Source organism: Salvelinus namaycush, chromosome 2, assembly GCF_016432855.1.
Source record: "Salvelinus namaycush isolate Seneca chromosome 2, SaNama_1.0, whole genome shotgun sequence".
NCBI lineage: Eukaryota > Metazoa > Chordata > Actinopteri > Salmoniformes > Salmonidae > Salvelinus > Salvelinus namaycush.
In genome coordinates, this window is record NC_052308.1 from 12,095,363 (window position 1) to 12,118,492 (window position 23,130).

The 23,130-nt window shown below is 41.5% G+C and overlaps 1 protein-coding gene across 1 annotated transcript in view; it reads right to left on the reverse strand.

Moving 5' to 3' along the window:
* The window catches only part of LOC120024459 (kazrin-like), a 160,710-nt gene that overhangs the window by 127,350 nt on the left and 10,230 nt on the right, over window positions 1-23,130 (reverse strand). Inside the window, exon 2 of the mRNA XM_038968711.1 lies at window positions 8,051-8,056. Within this exon, the coding sequence (XP_038824639.1) occupies window positions 8,051-8,056 (6 nt within the window). The remainder of the gene's footprint in view (window positions 1-8,050; window positions 8,057-23,130) is intronic.

Sequence of the window (23,130 nt, forward strand, 5' to 3'; positions counted from 1 at the left end):
AACTTGTCATTTTAAGTGATGTTAGGTAAGTCAGAAGCTTATAGAGCAGGGCTTTGTAAACAAAAAGAGTGTAACGATGTGATCTATGTGACTTTAAAGAGGCCCATCCAACCTCTTGGCAAAGAATACATTGATGAATAATAAAACTGTATCCTGTGATAAAACGAAGGGTGCTATGATAAACGGCACACAGTGGTTTAAGAATAGAGGCAGCTGTACTTTGATAAATAGTAGCACCATAATCAAAAACAGGTAAAAGGGTTGACTGCACAATCTGCTTCCTGCTGACTAGAAAGGCTAGATCTGTTTCAAACATTTTTTTAACACTTTAAATCTTAGCTTCTTAACAAGCTCATTCGCTTTTTAAACTTTAAATCATTGTCAATACGAATGCAAAGGTATTTGTAAGCAGGGACTTGTTCAATTATAGACCCATCTGATGAGTGAAGATGTAATCAATCTGAGTCAATCTTATGAGAACTTGAAAACATAATGTATTTAGTTTTGCCCATGTTAACTTCTCTAGGGTAGGGGGCAGCATTTTCACGTTTGGATGAAAAGCATACCCAAATTCAACTGGCAGCTACTCCTCCCCAGAAGATAAGATGTTAGTAGATTTGGATAGAAAACACTCTGAAGTTTCTAAAACTGTTTGAATCATGTCTGTGAGAATAACATAACTTATTTAGCAGGCGAAACCCAGAGGACAAACCATTCAGATTTAGTTTTTTTGAGGTCACTCTCTTTTCAATGAGTTTTCATTGGGAAACCAGATTTCTAAGCGACCTGCTTGCAGTTCCTACGGCTTCCACTGGATGTCAACAGTCCTGAGAAATTGGTTGAGGTTATTCCTTTGTGTAATGAAGAAGTACGGCCATCTTGAACGAGAGTCACTCAACGTGTCAGGTTTGTTAGAGGCGCGGGACCAGAAAGCATGCTACACATTGTTTTCCTCCGGTATTGAACACAGATCATCCCGTCTTCAATTTTATTGATTATTAACGTAAAAAAAGACCTAAAGTTGTATTACAAAAGTAGTTTGACATTTTTTGGCAAGGTTTACAGGTAACCTTTGAGATATTTTGTCGTCACGTTTGAGTAAGTTGGAAACTGTGTTTTTCTGGATCAAACGCGCCAAATAAATTGACATTTTGGATATATATCGATGGAATTAAATCGAACAAAAGGACCATTTGTGATGTTTATGGGACATATTGGAGTGCCAACAACAGAAGCTCGTCAAAGGTAAGGCATGAATTATATTTTTATTTCTGCGTTTTGTGTCGCGCCTGCAGGGTTGTAATATGCGTATCTCTCTTTGTTTACAATGGTGCTATCCTCAGATAATAGCGTCGTATGCTTTCGTCGAAAAGCCTATTTGAATTCTGGCATGTTGGCTGGATTCACAACAAGTGTGGCTTTAATTTGGTATCTTTCATGTGTGATTTAATGAAAGTTTGATTTTATAGTAATTTTCATAGTAATTCATTTTAATTTGGCGCTCTGCATTTTCTCAGGCTTTTTGCCAAGTGAGACAGTAGCGTCCCGTCTAAACTCAGATTTGTTTATATAAATATGAACTTTACCGAACAAAACATACATGTACTGTGTAACATGAAGTCCTATGAGTGTCATCTGATGAAGATCATCAAAGGTTAGTGATTAATTGTGTCTCTATTTCTGCTTTTTGTTACTGCTCTCTTTGGCTGGAAAAATGGCTATTTTTCTGTGACTTGGCACATACCTAACATAATCGTTTGGTGTGCTTTCGTCGTAAAACCTTTTTCAAATAGGACACTGTGGCTGGATTTACAACAAGTGTATCTTTAAAATGGTGTAAAATACTTGTATGTTTGAGGAATTTAAATTATGGGATTTCTGTTGTTTTGAATTTGGCGCCCTGCAGTTTCACTGGCTGTTGACGAGGTGGGACGCTATACCGTCCCACATACCCTAGAGAAGTTAACTCAGTAAGGGCTTCCTGTACAGCTGCAAAATCAGACTGTAGCCTTGTCACAGCCAGGTCAGCAGTCGGTGAAATTGCGTACGTAATAGTATCATCCACATATAGATGAAATGTACGATTTTAAACAGATTGACCAATAGCATTTATAAAAATACTGAAAAGAACAGGTCCTAGTATCGACCCCTGCGGAACACCTTTATGTATTTCAATCAAGATGGCGTGAGTTCTGTCACTAAAATAATGAAACCATGAGCAGACATTAGAGCCCAGGCCAATCGAAGACAACTTGTTCAATAAAATAGCATGATCAACAGTATCAAACGCTTTTGACAGGTCCACAAACAAGGCAGCACAATTCATTTTAGCATCTAAAGCATTGACAATATCAAATCAAATCAAATTTTATTTGTCACATACACATGGTTAGCAGATGTTAATGCGAGTGTAGCGAAATGCTTGTGCTTCTAGTTCCGACAATGCAGTAATAACCAACAAGTGATCTAACCTAACAATTCCACAACTACTACCTTATACACACAAGTGTAAAGGGATAAAGAATATGTACATAAAGATATATGAATGAGTGATGGTACAGAACGGCATAGGCAAGATGCAGTAGATGGTATAGAGTACAGTATATACATATGAGATGAGTAATGTAGGGTATGTAAACATAAAGTGGCATAGTTTAAAGTGGCTAGTGATACATGTATTACATAAAGATGGCAAGATGCAGTAGATGATATAGAGTACAGTATATACATATACATATGAGATGAGTAATGTAGGGTATGTAAACATTATATTAAGTGGCATTGTTTAAAGTGGCTAGTGGTACATTTTTACATAATTTCCATCAATTCCCATTATTAAAGTGGCTGGAGTTGAGTCAGTATGTTGGCAGCGGCCGCTAAATGTTAGTGGTGGCTGTTTAACAGTCTGATGGCCTTGAGATAGAAGCTGTTTTTCAGTCTCTCGGTCCCTGCTTTGATGCACCTGTACTGACCTCGCCTTCTGGATGATAGCGGGGTGAACAGGCAGTGGCTTGGGTGGTTGTTGTCCTTGATGATCTTTATGGCCTTCCTGTGACATCGGGTGGTGTAGGTGTCCTGGAGGGCAGGTAGTTTGCCCCCGGTGATGCGTTGTGCAGACCTCACTACCCTCTGGAGAGCCTTACGGTTGTGGGCGGAGCAGTTGCCGTACCAGGCGGTGATACAGCCCGACAGGATGCTCTCGATTGTGCATCTGTAGAAGTTTGTGAGTGCTTTTGGTGACAAGCCGAATTTCTTCAGCCTCCTGAGGTTGAAGAGGCGCTGCTGCGCCTTCTTCACAACGCTGTCTGTGTGGGTGGACCAATTCAGTTTGTCCGTGATGTGTACACCGAGGAACTTAAAACTTTCCACCTTCTCCACTACTGACCCGTCGATGTGGATAGGGGGGTGCTCCCTCTGCTGTTTCCTGAAGTCCACAATCATCTCCTTTGTTTTGTTGACGTTGAGTGTGAGGTTATTTTCCTGACACCACACTCCGAGGGCCCTCACCTCCTCCCTGTAGGCCGTCACGTCGTTGTTGGTAATCAAGCCTACCACTGTAGTGTCATCCGCAAACTTGATGATTGAGTTGGAGGCGTGCATGGCCACGCAGTCGTGGGTGAACAGGGAGTACAGGAGAGGGCTCAGAACGCACCCTTGTGGGGCCCCAGTGTTGAGGATCAGCGGGGTGGAGATGTTGTTACCTACCCTCACCACCTGGGGGCGGCCCGTCAGGAAGTCCAGGACCCAGTTGTACAGGGCGGGGTCGAGACCCAGGGTCTCGAGCTTGATGACGAGTTTGGAGGGTACTATGGTGTTAAATGCTGAGCTGTAGTCGATGAACAGCATTCTCACATAGGTATTCCTCTTGTCCAGATGGGTTAGGGCAGTGTGCAGTGTGGTTGCGATTGCGTCGTCTGTGGACCTATTGGGTCGGTAAGCAAATTGGAGTGGGTCTAGGGTGTCCGGTAGGGTGGAGGTGATATGGTCCTTGACTAGTCTCTCAAAGCACTTCATGATGACGGAAGTGAGTGCTACGGGGCGGTAGTCGTTTAGCTCACTAACAACTAAAGTATCACTAACAACTAAAGTGGTTACTGTGGTAGTGCTATGCCCTGGCCTGAACCCAGATTGATTTATATTTAAAATAGCAAGCTCAGATAAAAAATTGCGAAGTTGCTTATTTACCAAAGATTTGAGAATCTTAGCTAGACATGGGAGCCTGGAGAAGATCAAGATCACTACCACCCCCCACATAAGCTGTTTTCCTTACTTTTGTATATTTCCTGATAATGTTAGATTTAAGATATGGGTTACTGAGCGATGGATGAGGGGGCAGCACACTTGAGCATACTCGGCTCCAAATGGAACGGAGTCAAACAAGTGGTTTCGATATGTTTGATGTGTTTGATACCGTTCCATTCCAGCCACTACAATGAGCCCATCCTCATATAGCTCCCCCCACCAGCCTCCTCTGCTGCACACACTGAAAGAACTGACATTACACTTCTGACAATACACACACAGTCTTTACATTAAATAATGAAAGCTGGGATTACAGACATTCCAAGAAGGGAACCTCTTTCTTTAAGACAGTTTCATCAGAATGGACCTTTCATTATCAATCTCATATCAACAACTCAGCCAGTAACGTTCCAGAGACACGAGGACAGACATAAGCAACAGAGGGATGAGAGGAGACATGAGGACAGACAGGAGCAACAGAAGGATGAGCGAAGACATGAGGACAGACAGTGGTGTAACGTACTTAAGTAAAAATACTTGAAAGTACTACTTAAGTAGTTTTTTGGAGTATCTGTACTTTACTATTTATATTTTTTGACAATAATTCCTAAACAAAAGGATGTACTTTTTACACCATACATTTTCCCTGACACCCACAAGAGAACATCCCTGGTCATCCTTTCTGCCCCTGATCTGGCAGGCTCACTAAAGACATGCTTCGTTTGTAAATTATGTCTGAGTGTTGGAGCATGCCCCTGGCTATCCGTAAATTAAAAAACAAGAAAATAATGCTGTCTGGTTTGATAAATATAAGGAATATGAAAGTATTTATACTTTTAATACTTAAGTATATTTAGCAATTAGATATCTTTTGATACTTAATTATATTTAAAACCAAATACTTTTAGACTTTTACTCAAGTAGTATTGTACTGGGTGACTTTTACTTTAGTAATTTTCTATTAAGGTATCTTTACTTTTACTCAAGTATGATAATTGGGTACTTTTCCCCACTGTGACAGACAGGAGCAACAGAGGGATGAGAAGAAACCAATTAGCTCTTTCCCCACATTCTGTCACCTGCCTCTCTACTCATCCACATCCTGATAGTGTAGCCTCTTCGGAATGTGCATTTCGACCAATTAAAGTCTGGATGCAAATTACCACACACTCATTGCCTGTCTCTCACAATGGAGCAGAACTCATCTCCCTCCTGCTGTACTGCTCATCGCATTAGAACAGGAGGCTCCAGGGCTGCATCATTCACACAAACACACACACGCACGCGCAAACAGGCAGAGCACAACCTACATCATCCCAACACCCCCACTAGCACACAGACTGAGTGCAACAAAGACTCTTGAGAAAATACTCAATATAATATATAAATCACCAGCTGATGAAAAATGCATGTGCATGAATGTTCTCTTCCTTGCCCTTGTCAATGAAAACAAATTCCAGAGAGGAGGACCCAGAGACCCCAATCATATGTTAATAAACACACTGCATCTCAGTGCAAGAGGCGTCACTACAGTACATGGTTCGAATCCAGGCTGCATCACATCCGGCCATGATTGGGAGTCCCATAGGGCGGCGCACAATTAGCCCAGTGTCGTCCGGGTTTGGACGGTGTAGGCTGTCATTGTAAATAAGAATTTGTTCTTAACTGACTTGCCTGGTTAAATAAAGGTTCAATAATAAACAAATTAAAAATGATAATGGCAACCCACTGGGTACAGAGGTCAATTCAATGTCTATTCCACACAATTTTATTGAAATGACGTGGAAACAACATTGATTCAACCAGTGTGTGCCCAGTGGGAAGTAGAAGTAATCAACATTTTAAAAATAATAATTTTGGCCGACAGTTTCATTATTTTGACCCCCCCACGGTTCATTGGAAGAGGAAGTGTAAACTCTAACATAGCTAGAATGGTATCTTGGTCACTGTATGTACAGAACCTTTTCCCATTGAGTTTTGAGAAAATGTTGCAGATTTGAAGCTAATTTTCATGCAATTCTACAGTTTGGCCAGGAGCTGAGAATCATTTTTGCAGTTTAAAGCTAATTTCCTGCAGTTCTGTTTTGCCATGGCTAATGCCATGTTCCTCTGCTCAAAATGTATAGCAAATCAATAGGCACCTGCTCTGAATGCCGGTTTTGGGAATTTGCAATTATCCCTGACTGTCTAGCTTTTATTTGATTTTCACTTCTCAAAGATGGTACATATTTTTTTTATAATACCATCTTTGATAGTCAGATAGTCAGGGATAATCGCAAATGAAACACTGAAACTGTTTTTCCATTCTGAAAATTGCCACTTAGACAGCCCGCCTAAGAATTTTTTATGCAGAAAAAAACCTGTAATTAATTCCAATGACTGTAATTTCCTCCACAAAAAAGGAATAGTTTGAGATTTTGGCCATTTAGCCAGTTATCTACTTAACTGTTCCTGTAGACTTTGTCATTGCGCTAACGCTAGTTAGCATAGGCTTGTGAAAATACCTCTAACTCCCTATATTCTGAACGCAGAGACATAAAAATGGTATCCACAATTACATTTTGTTGCAGCTATTCATAAAATAATTCATTTTTCATGAAAAAAAAGCCCCCCACAAAGGTTTCCAAAATATAAAATGAATCACAGACCCCCTGCAGTACCTCCACAGATCCATAGACCAGTTTGAAAAACCCTGATCAACATAGAATGCAGTAATTCATTAGAATCCACTGCCCCAAACCACATCAGGGCTGCTCTGTCATTGAACAGTTCATTACCCACATACATCATTCTTTTTTTATTATATCCCTTGCTTCTCTCTCCCTCCTTTCTCTCTCTCCCTGTCTTTCTTTTCTCTCCCCAATAATGCCAGAACAGCAGGCCACAGCTAAAAATATTTTCCCATCAAATACAACTAATACCACTTTGGACAAGGCTGTTGTTTTAAAGTTCTGGACAACACTTGAAGAAGTTTGCAAGAAAACACACAGAGAATTTAAAATGTGATTGTGCTAGTCAACTTCTAATGAAAGAAACTAAGTACTTGAATGACACTTCAACAGTGAAGAGTCAAGGGCATTACTAGCACCATCACAAAGCAAACGGCAAACACCCTCATTGTCACGAACGTCGTCAGGGTGGAAATGACCGGACCAAGGTGCAGCGTGGTGAGCGTACATTTATTTTAATTTTAAATGTTGCCAACAAAAACAAGAAACAACAAAAACGAATGTGAAGCTGACTAGGGCTATACAGGCCACTAACACAGACAACTACTCACAACTAAGGTGGAAAAACAGGCTGCCTAAGTATGATTCCCAATCAGAGACAACGATAGACAGTTGTCCCTGATTGAGAACCATACCCGACCAAAACATAGAAACAGGAAACATAGAAATAAAGAAACTAGAATGCCCACCCTAGTCACACCCTGGCCTAACCAAAATAGAGAATAAAAGCCTCTCTATGGCCAGGGCGTGACACACATACATAGCGACACACTCACAACCCATCAATGTCAAAGCCACCAAAACAACTCCAGTAACACAGACACAGACACAAAGGTTCAACACTAATGTCCCATCCACATTGACATACATTTCCACTTCCAAAAACACTTTATGGTCCAACAACTGTTGGAAGGCTAGATAGATTAGTAAAAAGTTGTTGGCTTGTCAGATGCCAATAAGACAGTAATTGAAAGGTAACCAATTCAGGCTTGCAGAAAGAGCAGCTATCTTTACTCCCAGAGGGGAATCTGATCTCATCAGTCAAGTCTGATGAGTAAAGAACCACATGCTCTATGTACCGTGTACTTCCAGTCCATATTAACGTAATAATAAGGAATTCCACTCGACCACACCTACAAATTGGAGAAAACAAACATTCTTTCCTATTGACCCCCATTGTAAAAGAACCAACTTCGTTGTCGATTTGCTGTCACGCCCTGACTTTAGTTATATATGTGTTCTGTATTATTTTGGTCAGGTCAGGGTGTGACGTGGGTGGGTATGCGTGTTTTGAGTTGTCTAGGGTTTTTTGTAGATCTATGGGGTTTTTGTAAGTCTAGGTTATTGTAGGTCTATGGTGGCCTGAATTGGTTCCCAATCAGAGGCAGCTGTTTATCGTTGTCTCTGATTGGGGATCCTATTTAGGTTGCCATTTTCCATTTAGGTTTTGTGGGTTATTGTCTATGTGTAGTTGCATGTCAGCACTCGTTGTTTATAGCTTCACGTTCGTTTTCTTAGTTTGTTTAGTGGTTTTCCTATATTAAAAGAAGTATGTATTCCTATCACGCTGCGCCTTGGTCTCCTCACTATGACGAACGTGACATTTGTTGTTATACAGAAATAACAAAACATGCCGAAAAGCTGCTGTGTTGTTCAATGTGGCTTAATGTAACCAGATTAAAAATCCCGACCTACGTTTCGCAATGTTCCCACGTAGGGAAATAGAACGTGCGAGAAGAGCCCTGTGGCTTCAGGCTATTTGACGTGGGAGAGTGGGAAATGTGGGGACCCGGTATCCAAGTGTATTAAACGTAGCGATGTGTGTGGAAAACATTTCATCACATCACATTTAACTTGTAGTCCGTTGTATATTCAGTTTGTGTTGTTGGTCTTGGCTAGCTTAATGTTCCAGTCGGTAGCTAGCTAACACTCATGTGGCTGCTAGCACCGTCATGAAAAGGGGCATGAGGGAAGCCCTACAAAATGACGTTTTTCTTAGTAGGGAGAACGCTCGGGAGCAGGCAATGTTGAAAAGTAATCTTCAGACATGTTGTACTCTTAAATGTAGTTTTGTAATTTACTAAAACAAGCAGACAACAAGAACATTTCATTTGAAAAAGGTCAAATATTTTATGTGAGCCAACGGGGTAACTAGGTTACCACAGTTTGTTTTCCCCACAGGAGGGCAGGACAGCAACGGCGTTCTATCTAATACCGACTGGGACTATGGCCTGTACATGCTCCACTACACAATACTGTACAGTACATGTGCACTTGAATGAAATGATAACAAACCTGATCATCTACAGTAGACTGATAATGACTTTACTTACTGCTGCAGCACTGTTCTATGCAGGTACTTGAGTTTTTATTTATTCATAAAGGCCAGCCACACACACAGTATGTGAAGGTAGTGGAACCAGCAGCAACCTGATTGGGCTCTCATTGACTTTCTGAAAAGGTCACACTCTGGACTAATAAGGGCAAAGCTAGAGGTGGCTGCGTTGCGTCGTTGCATTGGGAATGCCATTATCGCTAGGTAAGGAAAGCGATCTCACCAGCCTTAGCTACTGCAGGAGAATCTAAAGTATGTCCAGAAAAGCAAGATATCATGGTGGGGTGGGTCCCAGTAGGAAAGGCTAAGGATGTTTTAGCCAGATCATGTTATGGAGTCCAAGTAGTCTTTCATGTTCTCGTTCCATTTCATCATGATGACACTGTCTTCAGGCTGTTTGAACACTGACAAAACCTCACTAATTCCTAAAGAGGAGTGTGAGAGCCTCACATCACTATAACGTCCATTACCTCATCCATGACAGGTGCTGCTCTCTCCTTCCCTCTTCGTCCCTCTTGTTACAGAGTGTGAAGTGTGTCTTGTGTCTGTATTGTCTCCTTACAGCAGTTCACATCCTCTCTTCTCCTTTCTCCTTCCCTCTTCGTCGCTCTTGTTACAGAGTGTGAAGTCTGTCTAGTGTCTGTATTGTCTCCTTACAGCAGTTCAACTACATTTCAGTGTTATTTTTTTCTCTACTCTCGTGAGCTTGTTGCATTTTCACATTCTCTCCTCTCCTCTCTCCTCTACTCCTCTCCCCTTCTCTCTCCTTTCTACTCCACTCCACTCCTCTCCCCTTCTCTCTCCTCCTCTCTTCTCCTCTCCTCTCCTCTCCTCCTCTCCTCCTCTCCTCTCTACTCTACTCCTCTCCCCTTCTCTCTCCTTTCTACTCCACTCCACTCCTCTCCCCTTCTCTCCTCCTCTCTTCTCCTCTCCTCTCCTCTCCTCTCAACTCTACTCCTCTCCTCCTCTCCCCTTCTCTCTCCTCCTCTCCTATCTACTCCACTCCTCTCCCCTTCTCTCTCCTCTCTTCTCCTCTCCTCTCCTCTCTACTCTACTCCTCTCCTCCTCTCCCCTTCTCTCTCCTCCTCTACAATCTACTCCACTCCTCTCCCCTTCTCTCCTCCTCTCTTCTCCTCTCCCCTTCTCTCTCCTATCTACTCTACTCCACTCCTCTCGACTCTCCTCCGCTCCTCCTCTCCTCTCTTCTCCTCTCTTCTATTACACCATGTACAATAACCATGGAATAACTGATCTCCCTCAAGCTCCCTACAACTAAAACAGCAGGTAAACTCTGTACCCAGGGAGGCGACACACAAGACAGACAGACCGAAAGCATCATCCATCCCTCCTCAGCAGATATACAGTCTTTGATGGCCCAACCTTCACCATTTAATTTCGGGGAAATCAACCCATTTCCAGCTCTCTGGTACAGTACTCATTCCCCTGCCGCCTGTGGAATTATGGAAGAGTTTCACAGAGCAGGCTGAATGGAACAGAAGCATTTCTGGTTTTGGGAGCACATTCCTGGATGGAGAGAGCAGTTGAGTCTCTGGTCGTGGTAATTAAAGGGGTTTGTGGGAAACCCTTCAGTCTGAATCCCCCTGAAACCACACAGTCATGCTGAATGGAATTCATTGTTCGGTTGCCAGGGTGGAAGATTCCACCACTAGAATTCCGTCCTCTCTGAGGAGCTATTATGAGCATGGCTATGAGAAGGCCAGTATGGGCAACAGTAGAGAATGGGCACCCTAAATAACAATGGGAGAGGGATGAAGTGGGAGAGTTTAGAACAGGCATTAGGGAACTGTCTCAGATACTGAGTGTTGGGTCTGCCTGGCTGGCTATCCGTTACAGTAGTATAAAGGGTAGGAAGTCTGTGTGTTTAGGGTCAGAGTTTATTATTATGTTTTATTTCTTTATTTAACCAGGCAAGTCAGTTAAGAACAAATTATTATTTTCAATGACGGCCTACCAAAAGGCCTCCTGCGGGGACGGGGGCTGGGATTAAAAATAAAAAATGCAATAAAAATATAGGACAAAACACGCATCACAACAAGAGAGACACCACAACACTACATAAAGAGAGACCTAAGGCAACAACATAGCATGGCAGCAACACATGACAACACAGCATGGTAGCAACACAACATGGCAGCAGCACAACTTGGTAGCAGCACAAAACATGGTACAAACATTATTGGGCACAGACAACAGCACAAAGGGCAAGAAGATAGAGATAGCAATACATCACGCGAAGAAGCCAGTGCTTTGGGGACCTTTAACAGAATGTGACTGGCAGAACAGGTGTTGTATGTGGAGGATGAGGGCTGCAGTAGATATCTCCGATAGGGGGGAGTGAGGCCTAAGAGGGTTAAGTAAGCATCAACCAGTGGGTCTTCAAATCATCAAATCAAATTTTATTGGTCACATACACGTGTTTAGCAGATGTTATTGCGGGTGTAGTGAAATGCTTGTGCTTCTAGCTCCGACAGTGCAGTAATATCTAACAAGTAATATCTAACAATTACACAACATATACCCAATACACACAAATCTAGTAAAGGAATGGAATTAAGATTATAAAAATATATGGACAAGCAATGTTAGAGCGGCATAGACTAAGATACAGTAGAATAGAATAGGATACAGTATATGACTTGCGACAGGTATACGAGATAACCAGTTTACAGAGGAGTATAGAGTGCAGTGATGTGTCCTATAAGAAGCATTTACGGCAAATCGAATGGTAAAGAAAATCTAGTCGCTCGAGAGAACCCTTACCTGCCAATCTATAAATTACATCTCTGTAATCTAGCATGGGTAGGATGGTCATCTGAATCAGGGTTAGTTTGGCAGCTGGGATGAAAGAGGAGCGATTACGATAGAGGAAACTATGTCTAGATTTAACCTTAGCCTGCAGCTTTGATATGTGCTGAGAGAAGAACCATCTAACCATACTCACTACCTAAAGCTCTGAACCTTCAGAGGTAGTAATCACACCGGTGGGGAGAGGGGCATTCTTCTTACCAAACCACATTACCTTTGTTTTGGAGGTGTTCAAAAAAAGGTTACGGGCAGAGAAAGCTTGTTAGACACTAAGAAAGCTTGTTGAAGAGCGTTTAACAAAAAATCCAGGGATGGATGGTGGGTGTTGAGTTTAAAGGGGAAAAGTCTGATTTTACATTGGATGTCAGTATCAAATCAAAATCAAATTTATTTTACATAGCCCTTCGTACATCAGCTAATATCTCGAAGTGCTGTACAGAAACCCAGCCTAAAACCCCAAACAGCAAGCAATGCAGGTGTAGAAGCACGGTGGCTAGGAAAAACTCCCTAGAAAGGCCAAAACCTAGGAAGAAACCTAGAGAGGAACCAGGCTATGAGGGGTGGCCAGTCCTCTTCTGGCTGAATGTAAAAGGCTGAAGTTGGAGTGTATCGACATTACAGAGAGAGGACAGTGATGGATGTAGCGACCTGACAAGGATTAGTTATCTCACGAGTCCATGACCACAACTGTCTAAACTTTGTCGTCCAAATAGCTCATGTTTCAACCTCCTGGGGTAATAGTAAAACACATCTGGTTTGAGGAGGCATGCAGACAGACAGTATAAACACATTCCATTTACTCTGTGTGTGTGTGTGTGTGTGTGTGTGTGTGTGTGTGTGTGTGTGTGTGTGTGTGTGTGTGTGTGTGTGTGTGTGTGTGTGTGTGTGTGTGTGTGTGTGTGTGTGTGTGTGTGTGTGTGTGTGTGTGTGTGTGTGTGTGTGTGTGTGTGTGTGTTTGTCGTCATAATGTCAGGGTAATTGGTGCCAGGTAAATATTTGTGTATGGCCTCCTCAACTTTAAAAACAGAGAAACCTGCTAACGCTTTCCAGAGGCAGACAACAATCATTCAGAGGAAGAGACATCCTGTACTTGATGTCAAGATCCCAGAGTGCCGGAGCTAATAATGACATGTCTAATGTACTCAGTAAAGATTTTCAGATTTCAAGTGAGAGGAAGAGAGAGCATTGATGTTGATGACTGTACAACACACAGCTTTGCCAAAAACAGATTAAGTTTTGTAAAAACTTTCCAGGTGCAAACAGTATCAGAAGCACTTAATCATGGTTGTTGTCATATAATGTTGCTCTCATTGATTAATCTTGTATTTGATTCGTTCCAGGGTAATTGGGAACAGACTGGAGCAGTGAGAAGTGGAGGGGAGAATGGGAGAATGGGAGAAAGGAGAGGAGAGGAGAGCAGAGGAGAGCAGAGCAGAGCAGAGCAGAGGAGAGGAGAGGAGAGGAGAGGAGAGGAGAAGAGAGGAGAGGAGAGGAGAGGAGAGGAGAGGAGAGGAGAGGAGAGGAGAGGAGAGGAGAGGAGAGGAGAGGAGAGTATCTAGAACAACTCTATGGGAGATCAATTAGAAGCGCCAAACAGGACTCCATTGGCATTCATTCAGATAGACTAAATCAGACGTTTTTAATTTGAATTACTGGAGGGCTGCAGTGCAAACCAGCACTTAGCGCCTGACACCTGGACAGCACGCACTTAGCCTGACACCTGAACAACATGCACTTAGCCTGACACCTGGACAGCATGCTCTTAGCCTGACACCTGGACAATATGCTCTTAGCCTGACACCTGGACAACATGCACTTAGCCTGACACCTGGACAGCATGCTCTTAGCCTGACACCTGAACAACATGCACTTAGCCTGACACCTGGACAGCATGCACTTAGCCTGACACCTGGACAGCATGCTCTTAGCCTGACACCTGGACAGCATGCACTTAGCCTGACACCTGGACAATATGCTCTTAGCCTGACACCTGGACAATATGCTCTTAGCCTGACACCTGGACAATATGCTCTTAGCCTGACACCTGGACAGCATGCACTTAGCCTGAAACCTAGACAATATGCTCTTAGCCTGACACCTGGACAGCATGCTCTTAGCCTGACACCTGGACAATATGCTCTTAGCCTGACACCTGGACAATATGCTCTTAGCCTGACACCTGGACAGCATGCTCTTAGCCTGACACCTGGACAGCATGCTCTTAGCCTGACACCTGGACAATATGCTCTTAGCCTGACACCTGGACAATATGCTCTTAGCCTGACACCTGGACAACATGCTCTTAGCCTGACAAATGGACAACATGCACTTAGCCTGACACCTGGACAGCATGCACTTAGCCTGACACCTAGATTTGATGGATGTGTGGGTAACTCCAACGTTGGTATAAATCATGAATCCATGTCATCTGAGGATTTATGGGAAGGTTTGAGTTATGCTGAACACAGTTAGGTCTGGTGTGTCTGTGTGCGTGTGTGTTTGTGTGTTTGTGCGAGTGTGCGTGAAGCGAGAGAGAGTGTGTGTGCTTGTGTTTGTGAACACACTCCTCTAATTTTTGGAATGTGTATTGAGCCCATCCATCACGTTAGAGGTCTGCGTGAGCCAGATGAGCTGGAGGAGAAGTGGTATAGGAGTACTCTGCTAAACCTCCAGCCCTATTGGAATGTCACCCTTTTTGTCCCCTGGGTACAGGAGGCTCTGCCTGCGTCTGCACTTCCTCAAACAAAATGTTCTCCGCATGCAGTAAGTCCCTGCATTGGAGAATGGATGTATACTGTAGCCAAGGCAACAATATGTACCAGCAGCAAGAAAAGGCTCCTCTGCCAAAGCAATGAGGCATTTTAATAGGATGAGCTGAGGGACTGTTCAGAGAGCGCCTGCATGCCCAGGCTTTCCTTCCACCCACACTCCCACTAAGTTACAGTCGTTTGAAGTCTGGACTCAACAAAGATTTGGATGAATTAAGGTGAAAAGAGACAGGAAGAGAAGGGAGGGAGACAGGAAGAGAAGGGGGGAGACAGGAAGAGAAGGGGGAGACAGGAAGAGAAAGGGGAGACAGGAAGAGAAGGGGGAGACAGGAGGAGAAGGGGGGAGAAAGGAAAAGAAGAGTGGATTACAGGGGTAGAGAGGGGGAGAACGGGGGAGACAGAGGGAGAGATGGGGAGACAGGAGGAGAAGGGGGGGTTACAGGGGGAGAAGGCGAAGAGAAGGGGAGAACGGGGGGAGACAGAGAAGAGACGGGGGAGAGGGGAGAGAAGAGGGAGAAGGGGGAGAGACAGGGAGAAGGGGGTAGACAGGGGGAGATTGGGGAGAGACAGGGGGAGAACGGGGGGAGACAGGGGGAGAAGGGGGGGAGAGGGGGAGAACGAGGAGAGGCAGGGGGAGAAGGGGGAGACGGGGGGCGGAGGAGAAAGAGAGAGGAGAGAGAAGGAGCGAGAAGGAGCGAGAAGGAGTGAGAAGGAGAGAAGGACAGAGGAGAGAGAAGGGTAGAGAAAGGCAGAGAAGGAGAGAGAAGGAGAGAGGAGAGAAGACAGGCTATGTGCACACTGCCCACAAAATGAGGTGGAAACTGAGATGCACTTCCTAACCTCCTGCCAAATGTATGACCATGTTAGAGACACATATTTCCTCAGATTACACAGATCCACAAAGAATTCGAAAAAACAAACCCAATTTTGATAAACTGCCATATCTACTGGGTGAAATACCACAGTGTGCCATCACAGCAGCAAGATTTATGACCTGCTGCCACAAGAAAAGGCCAACCAGTGAAGAACAAACACCATTGTAAATACAAACCATATTTATGTTTATTTATTTTCCCATTTGTACTATTTGCACATCGTTACAACACTGTATATAGACATAATATAACATTTTAAATGTCTATTATTTTGGAACTTCTGTGAGTGTAATGTTTACTGTTGGATAGTGAAGGAGAAAGAAGGAGAGCGAAGGAGAGGATAGTGAAGGAGAGAGAAGGGGAGAGAAGGGGAGAGAAGGAGAGAGGAGAGATGATAGTGAATGAGAGAGAAGGAGAGAGGAGAGAGGAGAGAGAAGGAGCGAGAAGGGCAAAGGAGAGAAAAGAGAGAAGGAGAGAGAAGGAAAGAGGAGAGAGAAGGATAGAGGAGAGAGGAGAGAGGAGAGAGAAAAGGAGAGAGAAAAGGAGAGAAGGAGAGAGGAGAGAGATGGAGAGATGCCTAATATGTCTAACATGGCTTAAACAGCGGAATCCCAGGGGGGTAGGTCTCATCATGGTCCACTAGCCTCTGGACTTGGGCCTGAGGAGGAGCCAGTTCCTTAAGAGAGTACAAAACACTCAATCTGTCTGCTCTCATCCCAGTAATGTCAAGTCACGCAGGCACCTGCTTTGGGTTCTGCACCGGCCCCAGTCCCTCCAGTTAAAGCAGCATCTCTTATAATCACAATCATAAGGTAACAGGTCCGGCTCATCCTCAGTGAGATATCTGCTACCCCTCCCTGCACACCCCTCCTGATCCTCTCCAGATACACATGCTGCAGATGTCCCATAGATCCATATAGAATGGAGTAGGAAGCACTATTCCACACATGAAATGAACCCTCCACTCTGACATATGGGGCGTAATAAACACCAGGTTCCCACCAAGACACAGTGAAGACATGAAAAATTGCCTCATTTCCAGTAGCAAAGCTTCTCTCTCTCTATCTCTCGCCGTCTATGGGGGAAAGGAAATATGCAGTGTGTCACTGCTGAAAATATTATGAGGAGGGGGCCAAGTGAGGGGAGCCCCTTACAAAAAAAGATGTCCGTTTTGAAACTGCAGTAAAAGTACAGTAGCTGCAGACGACTGTGATATTGTGGACACAGTATTGTAGCATACTGCAGTTGCACTGCACTCTAACTACAGTTATACTGCAGTGTACTGCAGTTATACTGCGCTCTTACTGCAATCTTTCTTATAAGGGGCTGAAGAAAAGGGAACTAACAAAAGAGGGAACTGAAGTGAGAGGGAGAATGGAGGAATCTTCCCATGTAGCATCAGCAGCAGCTGCCCCAGCTCAGTCCCAGTCCCAGTCCCAGTCTCAGTCTCAGTCCCAGGCCCAGTCCCAGTCCCAGCTCAGTCCCAGTCCCAGTCCCAGTCCTAGTCCCAGTCCCAGCTAATAAAGAGCATCAGTCCCAGTCCCAGTCCCAGTCCCAGCTCAGTCCCAGTCCCAGTCCCAGCTCAGTCCCAGTCCCAGTCCCAGTCCCAGCCCCTGCTCAGTCCCAGCTCAGTCCCAATCCCAGTCCCAGTCCCAGTCCCAGTCCCAGTCCCAGTCCCAGCTCAGTCCCAGTCCCAGTCCCGGCTCAGTCCCAGTCCCAATCCCAGTCCCAGTCCTAGCTCAGTCCCAGTCCCAGTCCCAGCTAATAAAGAGCATCAGTCCCAGTCCCAGTCCCAGCTCAGTCCCAGTCCCAGTCCCAGTCCCAGTCCCAGTCCCAGTCCCAGCTAATAAAGAGCATCAGTCACAGTCATGGCCCAGCTATGACCACAACAGACCCACGAAGTCCTAAGTAAACCATGTCTCAACTATTCATCAAACGGAATAGAATAAGAGAGGGGAGGAAGATCATTCAAACTTGGTATTTCATAAATGTATTTAACATGCTAGAGAAAGAGGATTCTAGCCATCTATGTAAATCACTGCTTCAAGCATAGCAACCATATCATCACTGCTTCAACCATAGCAACAATATCATCACTGCTTCAAACATATTAACAATACCATCACTGTTTCAACCATATTAACAATACCATCACTGTTTCAACCATATCAACAATACCATCACTGTTTCAAACATATTAACAATACCATCACTGCTTCAACCATAGCAACAATACCATCACTGCTTCAACCATATTAACAATACCATCACTGTTTCAACCATATTAACAATACCATCACTGCTTCAACCATATTAACAATACCATCACTGCTTCAACCATATTAACAATACCATCACTGCTTCAACCATATTAACAATACCATCACTACTTCAACCATATTAACAATACCATCACTGTTTCAACCATATTAACAATACCATCACTGTTTCAACCATATTAACAATACCATCACTGCTTCAACCATAGCAACAATACCATCACTGCTTCAACCATATTAACAATACCATCACTGTTTCAACCATATTAACAATACCATCACTGCTTCAACCATAGCAACAATACCATCACTGCTTCAACCATATTAACAATACCATCACTGTTTCAACCATATTAACAATACCATCACTGCTTCAACCATATTAACAATACCATCACTGCTTCAACCATATTAACAATACCATCACTGCTTCAACCATATTAACAATACCATCACTGTTTCAACCATATTAACAATACCATCACTGTTTCAACCATATTAACAATACCATCACTGCTTCAACCATAGCAACAATACCATCACTGTTTCAACCATATTAACAATACCATCACTACTTCAACCATATTAACAATACCATCACTGTTTCAACCATATTAACAATACCATCACTGTTTCAACCATATTAACAATACCATCACTGCTTCAACCATGGCAACAATACCATCACTGTTTCAACCATATTAACAATATAATCACTACTTCAACCATATTAACAATACCATCACTGCTTCAACCATATTAACAATACCATCACTGCTTCAACCATATTAACAATACCATCACTGCTTCAACCATATTATCAATACCATCACTACTTCAACCATATTAACAATACCATCACTGCTTCAACCATATTAACAATACCATCACTGCTTCAACCATATTAACTATACCATCACTGCTTCAACCATATTAACAATACCATCACTGCTTCAACCATATTAACAATACCATCACTACTTCAACCATATTAACAATACTATCACTGCTTCAACCATATTAACAATACCATCACTGCTTCAACCATATTAACAATATCATCACTGCTTCAACCATAACAACAATATCATCACTGTTTCAACCATATTAACAATACCATCACTACTTCAACCATATTAACAATACCATCACTACTTCAACCATATTAACAATACCATCACTGCTTCAACCATATTAACAATACCATCACTGCTTCAACCATATTAACAATACCATCACTGCTTCAACCATATTAACAATACCATCACTACTTCAACCATATTAACAATACCATCACTGCTTCAACCATATTAACAATATCATCACTACTTCAACCATATTAACAATACCATCACTACTTCAACCATATTAACAATATCATCACTACTTCAACCATATTAACAATATCATCACTACTTCAACCATATTAACAATACCATCACTACTTCAAACATATTAACAATACCATCACTACTTCAACCATATTAACAATATCATCACTGCTTCAACCATAACAACAATATCATCACTGTTTCAACCATATTAACAATATCATCACTACTTCAACCATATTAACAATACCATCACTACTTCTACCATATTAACAATACCATCACTACTTCAACCATATTAACAATATCATCACTACTTCAACCATATTAACAATACCATCACTGCTTCAACCATATTAACAATACCATCACTACTTCAACCATATTAACAATACCATCACTGTTTCAACCATATTAACAATACCATCACTGTTTCAACCATATTAACAATACCATCACTGCTTCAACCATAGCAACAATACCATCACTGCTTCAACCATATTAACAATACCATCACTGTTTCAACCATATTAACAATACCATCACTGCTTCAACCATATTAACAATACCATCACTGCTTCAACCATATTAACAATACCATCACTGCTTCAACCATATTAACAATACCATCACTACTTCAACCATATTAACAATACCATCACTGTTTCAACCATATTAACAATACCATCACTGTTTCAACCATATTAACAATACCATCACTGCTTCAACCATAGCAACAATACCATCACTGCTTCAACCATATTAACAATACCATCACTGTTTCAACCATATTAACAATACCATCACTGCTTCAACCATAGCAACAATACCATCACTGCTTCAACCATATTAACAATACCATCACTGTTTCAACCATATTAACAATACCATCACTGCTTCAACCATATTAACAATACCATCACTGCTTCAACCATATTAACAATACCATCACTACTTCAACCATATTAACAATACCATCACTGTTTCAACCATATTAACAATACCATCACTGTTTCAACCATATTAACAATACCATCACTGCTTCAACCATAGCAACAATACCATCACTGTTTCAACCATATTAACAATACCATCACTACTTCAACCATATTAACAATACCATCACTGTTTCAACCATATTAACAATACCATCACTGCTTCAACCATGGCAACAATACCATCACTGTTTCAACCATATTAACAATATAATCACTACTTCAACCATATTAACAATACCATCACTGCTTCAACCATATTAACAATACCATCACTGCTTCAACCATATTAACAATACCATCACTACTTCAACCATATTAACAATACCATCACTGTTTCAACCATATTAACAATACCATCACTGTTTCAACCATATTAACAATACCATCACTGCTTCAACCATAGCAACAATACCATCACTGTTTCAACCATATTAACAATACCATCACTACTTCAACCATATTAACAATACCATCACTGTTTCAACCTTATTAACAATACCATCACTGTTTCAACCATATTAACAATACCATCACTGCTTCAACCATGGCAACAATACCATCACTGTTTCAACCATATTAACAATATAATCACTACTTCAACCATATTAACAATACCATCACTGCTTCAACCATATTAACAATACCATCACTGCTTCAACCATATTAACAATACCATCACTGCTTCAACCATATTATCAATACCATCACTACTTCAACCATATTAACAATACCATCACTGCTTCAACCATATTAACAATACCATCACTACTTCAACCATATTAACAATACCATCACTGCTTCAACCATATTAACAATACCATCACTGCTTCAACCATATTAACAATACCATCACTGCTTCAACCATATTAACAATACCATCACTACTTCAACCATATTAACAATACCATCACTGCTTCAACCATATTAACAATATCATCACTACTTCAACCATATTAACAATACCATCACTACTTCAACCATTTTAACAATATCATCACTACTTCAACCATATTAACAATATCATCACTACTTCAACCATATTAACAATACCATCACTACTTCAAACATATTAACAATACCATCACTACTTCAACCATATTAACAATATCATCACTGCTTCAACCATAACAACAATATCATCACTGTTTCAACCATATTAACAATATCATCACTACTTCAACCATATTAACAATATCATCACTACTTCAAAAATGTTAACAATATCATCACTGCTTCAACCATGTTAACAATATCATCACTACTTCAACCATATTAACAATATCATCACTACTTCTACCATATTAACAATACCATCACTACTTCAACCATATTAACAATACCATCACTGTTTCAACCATATTAACAATATCATCACTGCTTCAACCATAACAACAATATCATCACTGCTTCAACCATATTAACAATATCATCACTACTTCAACCATATTAACAATACCATCACTGCTTCAACCATGTTAACAATATCATCACTGCTTCAACCATATTAACAATACCATCACTACTTCAACCATAGCAACAATATCATCACTACTTCAACCATAGCAACAATATCATCACTACTTCAACCATATTAACAATACCATCACTGCTTCAACCATATTAACAATACCATCACTGCTTCAACCATATTAACAATACCATCACTGCTTCAACCATATTAACAATACCATCACTACTTCAACCATATTAACAATACCATCACTGTTTCAACCATATTAACAATACCATCACTGTTTCAACCATATTAACAATACCATCACTGCTTCAACCATAGCAACAATACCATCACTGCTTCAACCATATTAACAATACCATCACTGTTTCAACCATATTAACAATACCATCACTGCTTCAACCATAGCAACAATACCATCACTGCTTCAACCATATTAACAATACCATCACTGTTTCAACCATATTAACAATACCATCACTGCTTCAACCATATTAACAATACCATCACTGCTTCAACCATATTAACAATACCATCACTACTTCAACCATATTAACAATACCATCACTGTTTCAACCATATTAACAATACCATCACTGTTTCAACCATATTAACAATACCATCACTGCTTCAACCATAGCAACAATACCATCACTGTTTCAACCATATTAACAATACCATCACTACTTCAACCATATTAACAATACCATCACTGTTTCAACCATGTTAACAATACCATCACTGTTTCAACCATATTAACAATACCATCACTGCTTCAACCATGGCAACAATACCATCACTGTTTCAACCATATTAACAATATAATCACTACTTCAACCATATTAACAATACCATCACTGCTTCAACCATATTAACAATACCATCACTGCTTCAACCATATTAACAATACCATCACTGCTTCAACCATATTATCAATACCATCACTACTTCAACCATATTAACAATACCATCACTGCTTCAACCATATTAACAATACCATCACTGCTTCAACCATATTAACTATACCATCACTGCTTCAACCATATTAACAATACCATCACTGCTTCAACCATATTAACAATATCATCACTGCTTCAACCATATTAACAATATCATCACTGCTTCAACCATATTAACAATACCATCACTACTTCAACCATAACAACAATATAATCACTACTTCAACCATATTAACAATACCATCACTGCTTCAACCATATTAACAATATCATCACTGCTTCAACCATATTAACTATACCATCACTGCTTCAAC